This window comes from Lolium rigidum, chromosome 2 (genome assembly GCF_022539505.1).
Source record: "Lolium rigidum isolate FL_2022 chromosome 2, APGP_CSIRO_Lrig_0.1, whole genome shotgun sequence".
NCBI lineage: Eukaryota > Viridiplantae > Streptophyta > Magnoliopsida > Poales > Poaceae > Lolium > Lolium rigidum.
This window is the reverse complement of record NC_061509.1, coordinates 77298341-77311135: the sequence shown is the minus strand read 5'-3', so window position 1 is coordinate 77311135 and position 12795 is coordinate 77298341. Positions and strand designations below refer to the sequence as shown.

The window sequence follows — 12795 nt, the reverse complement described above, 5'->3', positions numbered from 1 at the left end:
CCGCAACCGTAGCACTACGATCCTCCCAACACCCCGCACTATCAAGGACACCCCCCATCTGTCACCTTCATCAAGGACAAGGATCCCCAGCCTCGAACCACCGCTAACACCGACCTGGTACAGGCTTCTCGCACCACACGACACAATGTCACCCAACTCCAGCCGAACAACCGAGCAACTGCCACCTGCCCTACAGTCCAGATGGGACCAAATCTGGCCAGTGCCATGCCCTCCATCTCATTTGCCGGCTCTGCCAGGAGAGCGTCGCCACGATCCCGAAATGTGGATGCTCCTGTTTGCAGCTCGCCATGACTCCTCCTCATCGAACACCTCCGTGTCATCGCCTCCCTCGCCTTGGGCTCGCGTCACCATCTCTACCCACGCTATCGCACCACCTTGCTCCGCTCCTCTATAGCTTCCTTGCTGATCTTCGCCACTCCTTCCCCTGCTTCCTCGTTGTGCGCCAGCGTACAATCGTGACACCACACGCCGCAACTAGCTCCACCTCCTGGGCCTCCTAGATGGCATCTTCATCCGTGTGAAGGAAGCCCGCCAGAGCGCGCACCAGCCCACATGCCGTCTTTCAGCGCCGGGCGCGGCCGCTACCGCCGACAACGGCCAAAGAGAGAAGTTGTGGCCGTGCTTTTGCTTAGGGTTGGGAGCCTTGGAAATCGGCCGCGCACGCGGTCCGGGGGGCGTTTCTGCGGTTTTAGAATCATGAAGGAAAAATTAGTGTGGTCAACATAATCACAATCACAACTCATGATCTCTATATTAACATTGTGAATTTCTGTGTGCCAAACAAGAAACCTATAGAGCTATGGAGATTTACTAGCATTACTTGTCTACTGCCAATAAGTTTGCTAAAGCCTGTGAGATTTCATTATTTTTGAAAAACTAGGTGACACAAAGAAGGCAAAACAGTAAAAGAGCGGAAACGAAACAAAAAGGGGACAGGAAAGACAGCCAGATTGGAAATTAAGCGAGTAACAACCTCCAACCCAGACACTGTCACCACCACCTCCACGCCCCTGCTGTCCCCTCTCTTCTCCCTCGGCCCTCGCCTCCTTCCTCCTCCGTGGGAGTCGGCGAGCCGCCGCTTCCGTCTCTTTTGCCGGGCACCGAGCTCCTCTGCCACGCCATTCCAACTGCTGTCCTCCGGCGAGGTAAAGAAACCGTCTTTTCTCACATTCCCCACCCCCTCCCCTAGGCTTGCTGGTGCCACGGGCGTTCGCTGTTACTCGACTAGATCTGCGCGCATTTGGCGTTTATTGGGCGCAGATCTTGAGTGCAGATCCTCCTATTACCGGATCCGGAGTGAGGTGGATCCGGCGTTTCTGCGGTGCTGGTCGGATTCGGTCCTCCTCACTGTGGGAAAGGAAAGACCGCATTTTCGGTTTGTAGATCGTAGAGCGTGTGCGTTCGATCGTTTCTTGGTGTTAGTCTCTTCACGTATGCGTGGATTCACAAGTAACCTATGCACATTTGTTCCACCAAGTTCTGTGGATTGTCACAACCGTCAAGTAAATTTCCTCTGAACTCTGAAGTAGCACCATGATTAGCAATCTTACACTGGCATTGTGCCTTCCTGTGGTGGGTGCAGGGGAACGGAGCATGATTCCGTGGCAAGGTTGAATGGCAGCGAGTTAGGGATACACGAGACTGTGCTCGGCAGAAGGGTTTCTAATAACCGGGAAAGAGGTGGGACGTGGCCAGGATGGATGCTGTTGCTGATGTTGCTGATGCTATGGGTGCGGTGACTATAGAGAATGGGGTCAATGGCAAGCTGGTGCTGCCTGACGCTGAAGAGGAACACGGCGAACATCATGATGCACAGGCCAATAGGGACCATTCGGGGGAGAGCGAGGTTATCAACCCGCACGAAGAGGCAGGTGGGGAGGCTAGCTCACATCCAGAAGGGAAGAAGACCCGCCCTTCTAAGGTGATCTTGCGACAGCGATGTTTTTTGTGTGTGTCTGGTAACAATACTGTGCTGATTGGTGTTTTCTACGTGATGTGCTTATAGGGATCTCCAAGTCATGGTCCTAAGGCTGCAAGGACTAGGACCCCAAAGAGTGGAGATGGAGGTCTAGCAAGGAAAAGCACCCCTACTTCCTCTAATCGTAAGGCACCAATTGCGAGAGTATTGCATGCAGACTCAGGCTCATGTACAAATGGTGATTCGAGTGTTGATAAGACCGTAAGTTCTCAATTCTGCTTGAATTTTAATTCCTAAATTATTTGGAATTGGTTCCATGTCCAGGCGAGCTAGATCTTAAATAGTTTGTTTGGTAATGATTAATCAGAAAAATGGGAAGACTGAGTCTCGCTCGTCTGCCAAGGAGTCATCATTGCTTGAGGCCACAAAGTATGCATCTATCTTTCCTGTCCGTGCGCTCTTTCTTGTGTACTTTTACCATCTTTTAATGATAGATCAGATTTTGCTCTATCTTTGTATGCTTGTCTAGCCCTTATTAATCAATATAAGTTCCAACCAATGGTGGTACCATTGAGAGCTAAAGCTTTGGTTGCTAGTTAATGATTAGCTAAAACAGGGAAATATACCGTGGTTGTGTTTCTTGGAGTACCTTACTACACATTATGCTTAAGGCATTAAAACAGATGTGCGCTTACCTCGATTCAATAGAATTGATGCTAATTTGAGCCTTTTCTCTTCTATGTCGCTGAACGACACCTTTTCATCTCGTCATTTATTTATCTACAGCAGGTCCTTGACAAGTATTTCAGTATTCAAAGTTACTTTTCCATCTTTTGAATGTCATGTACTTTAGAAAGCCCTGCTCAATCTTAGTCGTTTGTCATTTTAAAAGTTCAACTTAGGGCCAATTTGAATCTTTGGATCATTCTTGCATAATTTCATGTAAGATCCTTGAGAATATCTCTTTTACATTCAGACTCCAGTTCTCCCTTTTCCCCTTAATATTATCTAGTTTAGTTGGATACTCACGAAGTTGCTGATGTTGTTATGTTCATCCCCACAGATCCAGGGAGAAAAGTAAAACTCAAAAGCCATCGGACGAGCATTCTTCCATCAAACGAGATGAAGAGGATTTAAATAGTGAAAGTTCAAAAGCTCGAAAGGCTGGTGGCACTCCTGCCTATGGATTCAGTTTCAAGTGTGACGAGAGAGCTGAAAAAAGAAGAGAGGTAATTTCTGTGCCTATTTCCATGTTTTCCTGTTTTTATTTGGAAACACATGCAGATTTAATTTAGCTATTTTCTTTACCAATGTGTAGTTTTACTCAAAGCTTGAGGAGAAGATTCACGCAAGAGAAATGGAAATAAGCAATATGCAAGCAAAATCAAAGGTAACATCTTGTTCTCTCTCAGAAATGTTAGCTAACAATTCCTATCTTCCATCTCGAATGTTGATTGCTTACAATTGTTGCCTTATAATATGCAGGAGACTGAAGAAGCTGAACTCAAAATGCTGAGAAAAAGCTTAAAGTTCAAGGCAGCACCGATGCCAAGCTTCTCCCCACCGCCAAAGGTTGAGTTGAAGAAGGTAATCCTGCTTTGTTCCTCATTCATTTTGAATCAGTGGCTTTTCAACAAGTTAATTCATGACTGTGATATGACTTATGTAAGAACTCGAGTCTGTCATATGCTCCTCTTCACATCCTGCATTGTGAACATTATTACACTTCTTTGTTTTATTAGACATCATTTGAAGCATAAAGAGAAGAGAAACCACACTTCTTTGTTTTATTAGACATCATTTGAAGCATAAAGAGAAGAGAAACCACACTTCTTTGTTTTATTAGACATCATTTGAAGTAACTATTAACCATGGCACCGAATTATCTGAATGCGTCCAGAACCAAAAGTCATATGCTCCTCTTCACATCCTGCATTGTGAACATTATTAGAAAATGCTTTTCTACATTTCAAACATTGGACAATACTTATCCTATGCTGTTATTTGTTGTAGATTCCTCCCACTAGAGCTAAATCACCAAAGCTTGGCCGTTCGAAGAACAAGTCCGGGGCAGAGACTGAAGAAAGTACCACTCCTTCAAGCCGGCCTATCCGTATGAGTCTTGATGTGAATATTTCGCAAAATGGTGCAAAGAAAGCAACCCCATCAAATGTGGCAAAGAAGCCCCAGAGGAAGTCACTCCCCAAATTACCTTCAGAGGAAAGCGGTCCACTTGAGGCGAAACAGCTAAAGAGCACAGACATAAACACAGATAGTTATCAGGAGTCAGGAACGGCGCCAGCAAAGCAGCTTCAAGAAACCGAGTCGATTGCTGACAATGTGCAGGAGCCAATCCGAGCTAGAGTTACTCCTGACGACCAGGAACTCGATGAACAGTCCGTGTAATGAAGGTCATGGCTTGCGGATCCTTCGATTTTGTGGTGGCAGGGCAGGTGTGCCTCTGGCGTAGTTGTGTATTGTTGCTTGATAATTTCGATAGTATGTTTAGTAGCCTATGTTTTGTAACCAACACACTTGTCTCATCGTCCTGGAGTTTCATCTGTACTGCTTCTGTCCATATTCTGCTTCTGTCCATAATCGTAAGCGAGGCTTCAGTCGTCATGTGCAACTGCAAATGGTTTTCTCATTATTTTCTGGTGATCTGGATGAACTTTCTCACCCTGTTTTATGGCTATGGTTGTGTGGTGTCGGTGCGTTGACCCCACCTGACAGCCACTCATTCATTTCTCAGTGTGCCGCCGACCGCCACACCTGTCGCATCCGCCTCTGCGGCTCTGCAACTGATGAAGTCGTTGTTTCAGCCCTCTTTGGCAGCGGACGAGCTGGGCGGCGCAAGGAACCAGCCATAGTCACTCTGTGCATCTTAACCTTGCCGTCGCAATGCGAGTCCGAGCCCGCTCGACCTAAGATCAAGCTTCGTGGCCGCAACTCTGTTCAAGGCGTCGACCTCCACCTTAGTATCCTCTGCCCACAAGGTGTTACCTCCACCTTAGTATCCTCTGCCCACAAGATGTTTGGTGATTTGCCCGAACATTTTTTAGGTAAAAAAAAAGTTGCACAAACTCTCTCTCATAATCTATGTCAATTATGTGATCATTGTTACATCACTTCAATGCGTTGATCATGGTGGATAGCTGCGACCATGTTGGTGGCATTTGTGTGCTCCAAGCTCGTTGGTCTATTATTCGATACCCTGCTATAACAATGTGGGTGGTGATAAATACTCAAATGGCGGGTGTAATGTTTAAACCTTTTAAGTAATAAAACACCCTTTAAAAAAAACTACTCATGTGACCATGCCCAAATGATTGTGGAGGATGATTGTGACGATCAACTCCATGGTCTAGCAGGGGAACTTTCAGGGCCCATTGATTGAGCCCAGCAACGTTCCCCTTGATTGAGCCGAGCATGCATGGGCAGAGTTCAAAGATTACCTCGCGATGCTTCATCAAATCCGTTGCAGCAATGTTCATCGACAGTTTCAAAATGATCGAGTTGAGCACATGTAGATTCACAAAGTAAACGATACGAGTGTTGTCAATTAACAGAAGATACTACACTCTGGAAAAAGGGTCTGGCAAAGATTTGTATGCCCCATCCACGTTAATCTTCAGAGTGTTTCCTGGTGGCACCCACTGCAAGTGCAAAACATTGTCCGTAAGTCCGTTGTATTGCCGCACCTGCTTTGCCCGCACAGAACACCGCTTGATATGCTCACGTTCTCTGAGGCAGAAGCAGATTGTTTGCCTTCCCTCACCCAGTTCTTCCACTCTTCACCTGCTTGCTAGTTGCTACCGAGCATGACTCCAGCTTCGAATAATATGCTCCAGGTTCATAGCTCGCCAGACCGCTTTCACATGCTTGCTCGTGGGTTACTTCATACTCCCTTTGTCTCATGAAACTTATCTGTGATTTGACAAAATTTAGATGTATACTAAATAGTGTCTAGATATATTTAAATAAATTTTAATAAATCTCAGACAATTTTTGTGGGACTGTGGGACGGAGCGAGTTGCGAGTACATCTGTTAAAACCCTATATACAGCTAATTTTATTTCAAATCATATGGTTATACTTTACGCCTCTCTGGAACATATGTTAATCTTCAGTGACTTGGTACTTTTCTCCCTATCTCGTACCATTTTCATCTGCATTTTCGATAAAGGGAATATATTAATATCGATAGATACCAAATACATTCAGCCCCTGCAACAACGTAATACCCTATTGGTAGTACGGATGCACACAACAAAAAAAGAAAAAGAAAACTAAGAAAAAAAAATCCCGCTACAGAACTCCAGTCCTAGCAACAACAGTACAACCACCACCAAGACAACACCTGAAACCCAGGCTCTCCACCAGCGACGCCTCCAACAAGGAAACGGTGCACAAGCGCCATCGTCGCCTGATCAAAAAGATCTTAGGTTTTCACCTTGGAGATAGTTCCCGCTCTCAAAACAATGTCTTCACCAAGACCATTGCCAGGTGCAGAACTCTGAACTTCACCTTTGCTGCTGCCCCACTTGCATACTACTGTTACAAGACCCAGAAAACCAAGCAAACCCCTCAACAAACACCACAACTCGATCCTCCAATGCTAGTCCTCTAAATCGGCCTTCAAGAAATTCTCCGTCTCTGATACACCATGGATTAGAATGTCATCTGCTGGCAACACAGAACAGAGTTTCGTGTCCCTCCCTCCGGAACCAAACGTTCGGAATAAAAGCATGTGTGCGCACGACCGAATACCTCCCAAACCAGCAAACTCCAGGCACGAGTACTGTTACATTTGCCAGTGGAGCCTTCCGGAACTCAACATCCAACCAAATCGAGACGAACATGCATAAGGGGGATCTTCATCCTGGCGCGCGAGAGATCCGATGACCACCACATTTATCATGGCCGAACAAGCAGCCCCCACGCTACTCGCTGGAAAACTCACATGGTTAGGAGCCACGGTCCATCCACCTCCAACCCGGACGGGGATCAACCACCGACCCTAGGACTTCGCAGCAAAGCCACAGAAGCCCAGATCAGCCGCGATGGCCCAGATTAGACGCTCGAAGGCCCAGATCGAGCCCACCACAACCTCCTCCACCCAAGCCAGCAGGCAACGGGACGCCGCCGCGCACCGCAACACAGATGGCCAGCCGCCGCGGCGAACTTATGTCCCTGCCAAAGCTCCACCGTCACGCTCCGCCACTCCCCGCCGAGCTCTGCCACACCACCGCTTCCCCGCCATGCTCCAGCAACCACCGCCAAAGGCAGCGCCGCCGGACCATCTCCCCCCCCCCCCGCCGCGCCTGAGGAGACCCACCCCCGCGCGAGAGAGGGTCTGCCGAGCGCGCCGCCGTGGCCCCCCGCCTTCGGTGGCCGAGCGCGGCCGCCACCGCCGGCGCCGGCGGCGGCAACAGCCGAGGAGATGAGATGGAGGAGTTCTTTGGCTAGGGTTTAGGGAGCCCCCAGAGGCGCCTCGCGCGAGGCGGCCCGAGGGGTCGTCGACTCACGATAGATCTGCTGCCCAAATGGGCAAGGGCCCTTGGTTCTTTTTTTAAAATAAGATCAAGGGCCCTTCTCCATTTGGCCCTTGATTCAATAACGAGTTAATAATTTGTGTCTTTTGAGCTAGGGTTGTGCTGCTTGCATGCAAGCTGTGTTCTGTCATGAATCACACGATGAGCTATTATTATTTGTTTTGATATGATAGATCTCCAACGTTTTCTGCGCTGTAATTTGTAAAGCAGTTTTTTGCCCAAGTACGTTGCAATCCGACCCCCCTTCGTTCCCAAGTAGAGTAACTCCTTCGTTCTGAACGAGGAATCCGAGTGCATTCTGCATTGTCTTATTACACCGGTGGTCCGATCCGATAACGACTCCAACTCCCTTGTTCGAGATCCTTATATACACTCTGCGCGCACCCTTCGCTACTGTGTTTCTCCCTGATCGATACACAGTTTTCTCTTAGATCGATCCTACTTTACTAAACCAGGAGCAACTCGGCCTGCCAAATCTCCTCTTCGCCGTTCTCGATGGCCGTCGTTGGAGCCCTACCCGCCGCCGTCCGCTTCGTCGACTCCCGGTCAAAGAGCTGCAACGGGAGGCCTATCTGGAGCCTCGACGACTACGGCGAGACGGGCGTGCTCGGCCACGGGTCCTTCGGCACCGTCATCAAGGCGCGCTACTACGGCACCGGGGAGAGCGTGGCCATCAAGATCCTCACCTCGACCAGCAGCCACGACGCGACGCTCCGGGAGGCCGACCTCCTCGCGGCGTGCAGCGGCCACCGCTCCATCGTGCAGCTGCGCGCCATGTCCCTGGACCCCGCCACCGACGCGCTCTCCCTCGTGATGGAGTACGTCGGGCCAAGCCTCAGCGACGTCCTCCGCTGGCGCCACGCCCGCCCGTTCCCGGAGGCCGACGTGCGCTGCGTCATGCGCCAGCTCCTGGCCGGCACGGAGCACATGCACCGGTGCCGCGTCGTCCACCGGGACATCAAGCCCGACAACGTCCTCGTCGGCGCCGACCGCATGAGCGTCAAGATATGCGACCTCGGGCTCGCCATGTCCATGACCGAGCCCCCGCCGTACGGCCGCTGCGGCACCCGCAACTACACCGCGCCGGAGATCCTCCTGGGGAAGCCCGACTACGACGCGACGGTGGACGCGTGGTCGCTCGGCTGCGTCATGGCCGAGCTCCTCCGAGGGTGCCCGATCTTCTGCGGTGCGGAGGACGACGCCGACCAGCTCCTCAAGATCTTCGAGATACTTGGCACGCCGAACGAGTGGTCCTGGCCGGCCTACGGCTCCATGCCGCTCGCTGGAGAGCTGGTGACGCTGCCGAGCATCCCACACTGTAACAGGCTGCGCGAGATGTTCCCTGAGCACCGCCTGTCCGCGGAAGGGTTCCAAGTACTGAGCGGCCTCCTCTCCTGCGACGCCGATAGGAGGCTGTCGGCGACGGCCGCCCTCCGGCATCCGTGGTTCACCAACAACGTGGACGACGCTCCCCAATGTCTGATCTGAAACAATTCCTACTGTCTCTGTTATTGTGACAGGCATGTGACTGCAATTTTTGTATGGCTGTGCTGCCTGTTTTTTCAGCAAGTTTAAGTCTACCTGTAGAAAGTAATAGTTGACTTATGTTCAGACAAATAACCCTGTCGTTGGGTTTGTATTAATCTTCCACATGTCAAATTTTGTAGATTCTTCGGAAGATATTCTCTTAATTTTTTAGTTCATTCATAATTTTGTTGACAATTGTTTGAAGTTCTATTTGAACTCAAAGTTTATCTTAATTAGTTACCACGAGTTCTTCCAATATTGTTGAAAGCTAGAGTAAGGACAGAATTTCACAAGAGATGAAAATGGCCAACTATCTCAATTGCTTCGGTGATACGATAATGGCACGATAAGCAAAACTCAAAATTCCTTTGGTTGCTTTAAAACGATTCAGGTATCCAAATCAATATGGACAGTAAAACAGAAAACTAAACTGATATACAACTAATAACTGAGCATGATACGAAAACACAAGCTCATCCAAACTGATTTATCCATATCAGGTACCAATGGATTGTAGGCAGATTACTGATAAGAACAAAATCAAAAGGTTCACTGACCATGTCTTACAACACTATCTTTGCAATACATCAAATCCAACAAAGAAAAATGAAAACATTTTAAGTCTTGTACTTCTCGTGACCAAAAGAGAAAATTGCGGGAAGAGCTCCCTGGATAGACTGTTTCACTCTGTGTCGCTCCCCGGGGCGAACCCTAGCTCCTCCAGTGCCCCCACCCTCCCTCCTCCTCTCCCCCCCGTCGCTGCCGGCGAGCGCCACAGGGCAAAGTCTGCGCGGTGCCCCATGGATTGCGAGAAAAAACTTGCTATTGAAAGGATTCCTAAGCATCCGGCTAATTTACCCTTTCATATGATCCTTCTCTTGAAAAAATGGATGCATGCGGTGACCAAGGACAAGGGAGGGTTAGCACTTGCGGTTGATAGGGTGAAGGTCCTACATGCTTCGCTTCGCGGCGTGCAGCAGTAGGAGGCATCGCCAGTGTTCATGTCGTACATGTTGGTTTGGTCTTACTTTCTCGTTGTGTGTTGTGTTGTACCAAACTCATTGCGGTCTCAGGCTCGAGGGCGAAGCTGCATGTCGAGTCTGCGAAGGCGCCGCCGCATGGCACGTCCCCGATCCGTATATGCGGGTGCTACGAACGGTCAACGAAAATGCTACAAACTGTAGGTAGGGGTGCTTCAAATTGCCAGCAGCTGTGCTACAAACGGTATTGCAATCTGTCATCTGCATTGCACCAAAAGGTCAGCGATTGTGTTGCAAACCCTCAACGATGGCGCAAGAAGCGAGTGATGGTGATGCTAGCTGGAGCTGGGATGCCGCCGGCATTGCGCCGGCGAGTACTTGACGATGCTACAATAGTATAATAATTTGCTACAAATGTTCTATGATTTTGCTACTTTAGTATAATTTTTGTGCTACAATGTCTCCGGTCAGGTCTCCGGCAATGTCTCTGGCGAGCAGTGGACGATGCTATTGCAGTGTAACTTTTTTTTGCTACAAATGCCTTGTTGGTTTGCTACTTTAGTATAAAATTGTTGCCTCAATGTCTCCGGCAAGGTCGGTTTAGTATCAATAGCACAATTTTTTTTGCTACGAAGTCTTGGGCGAGTCTCCGATGAGGTCTCCGGTGAATATGGTGCTCCGACGCGTCTTTTTTTTTCTTCAGTCGAACCATTTTTTTGCTTCAATGACGCAAAAGCGTAAATTCTTTTGTTGCGATGAAGCAAAGTCTGAAAGAGTCGCAACTCTCCTTCTATTTAGTCGAACCTTTTTTTCTTCAATTAGGTTTTTTGCTACGATGAAGTAAAGCTAGATTTCGGTAAAAGTGGACACATGTCACACATGTAAGCAGGAGGCTGTGAAGTTTGAAGCCTCGAGAGGATTTCTAGCATTATATCTTTACTATTATATTCCAGTTGGTCGTACGTCATACAACGCGTTTGGTGAGGAGATTGGGAACATCCGGTCCGTCGATCCATATCCGATGTCTCACGAGTTCCACAGCAAAGAAAAGGTAAGTTACCAGCAAATCGCCTAACAAACAAAAATTAGGGATTTGATCCGCAATTAATAAGATACGGAGTATAATACCCTTCTTGCGCATGATAACCTCTGCCTTCCATGGTTAGCCTTAATCACACTGTCAATCAAATCAATCAAATCGTTACTTGCTAAATAATAGCTTCCTCCGAACCGGTGAGGACCTCCAACAAATCGTCGTGATTCGCCCCGTCTCAGCTCGGTCTTCCATTTTTCCTTTTTCTTCGAAGTGTTCTTGCTTCCTCCCTGTCCCACGGCGACGTCGGCGAGTGTCATGCCACATTGTTTCTTCGATAGCCCCGCTACCCACTCTGGAACAATCTTGCCGCGGCCGGGGACCTCATGTTCCTGCTCTCCGCCGCCTATGTCGGCGGGCGTTGCGGAGGTATTCCTCGGAGCATTCGCGGCCACGCTACCGGACGCAGCGCTCAGCCGGACGCAGCACAAGTATTCTTTGATGCGTTCTCGACGGCGCGTACTGGGAACAAACTGTTGTGCTGCTCAACTGATGTTTCAGGTTTCATTAGATCTGTGCACTTTGCTTCTTTCTATTAGGTGATTGCTACGTATTTTCATATGTAGGATTCCAACTTTTGGTAGAAAGAACCATCAGTGTAGCTTTGATCTTGCAGATGAGAAATACTGGTTTTTTTTTTTGCTTTACATAGACATTATTCCCCTGCTAATTGTCAGTTACACGAAGAACAATCTAACATTCAGTTGCAAAGTGCATCAATATAGTTTCAGCAACACCAACAATTACCAGTCAAGTCGGTGATCAGCAGGCCGGCCCGTGGCCGGGCCTCGCCAGAGACAGGCCTCGACAAGCAGAGTTTGCAGAAGTAGCGAAATGGCCTGAAATTAATAAGAAGAGCGTAAGAACTAGAACTAGCAGACTGTTTAATCAGTTGTTTCCAGGAAAGAGATACGAGATTGTTCTGTTCACCGGAGTACATGTTTATTTATTGGGTTTAAACTGATGGCTGATTTCCATGGATCTTTGATGGAGGCCTGGAGTAGCACTAGCTACAGGCGAGGCAAGTAAGTCGAAGCCGACGATCACCCAACCACGCCCGCCTCGTCAACGCCGCCGCAGCGACAACGTAGGAGTATGGAGGAGTGTGTTCCACCCCGGAAGCAAACCTGGCCACCAAGAGCCTCGGCGCCAGCCTCTTCGACCGCCGGCAGCCCAATAGCCCCACCGCATATGATTGGTAATTAAGCCCCATCGTCTTAGTTCTCACGTGGCATGTCAGTTTTAACGCGGTCTATTGGAGCTCTTCAAGAGAAATAACGATGGCATGTTTGATTTCCAGGCTTTTTTAAATATGAGGCTCGAAAGCCCGATTAAAAATTAACAAAGCTCTCAATAGGCCAGATTATACAAGGCCCTCCGTACAACACAACACAACACCACACCACACCACAGGGCCGAACGATACAAGGAAACACTCTAAGAAGCTTACAACACTATGCTACAGCACAAGCGCTACGCCTTGCAGAAGCGAAATCGCAGCTCCACGGCACCAAGGACACCAACCAGCGAGACATGGCGAGGCACTACCAGAAGCAGAGAGGAAATCTTGAACGAGAAGAAGGACCCGGGACAAAGAGCACCTGGCCACCTTCATGTTGTCATGCGGAAGAGGGCCCCTACCCTCCCGCGAGGTCAAGGACGACCGCCAGAGCCTCCCACCACGACGCCCGCCATAGGGCC

At 49.0% G+C, this 12795-nt stretch overlaps 2 protein-coding genes across 2 annotated transcripts; both read left to right on the top strand.

Annotated features, from left to right (window-relative positions):
- Positions 1-948: 948 nt before the first annotated feature.
- On the top strand, positions 949-4561 carry LOC124686753 (protein WVD2-like 5). The gene is made up of 8 exons (XM_047220652.1): positions 949-1166; positions 1604-1942; positions 2027-2200; positions 2307-2368; positions 3003-3168; positions 3258-3329; positions 3425-3526; positions 3953-4561. The coding sequence occupies exons 2-8, from the start codon at positions 1718-1720 to the stop codon at positions 4343-4345; spliced, it is 1194 nt and encodes a 397-aa protein (XP_047076608.1). The 5' UTR covers positions 949-1166; positions 1604-1717; the 3' UTR covers positions 4346-4561.
- Positions 4562-7989: 3428 nt separating this feature from the next.
- On the top strand, positions 7990-8982 carry LOC124689899 (putative cyclin-dependent kinase F-2). The gene has a single exon (XM_047223357.1). The coding sequence runs from the start codon at positions 7990-7992 to the stop codon at positions 8980-8982; it is 993 nt and encodes a 330-aa protein (XP_047079313.1).
- The last annotated feature ends 3813 nt before the right edge of the window (positions 8983-12795 follow it).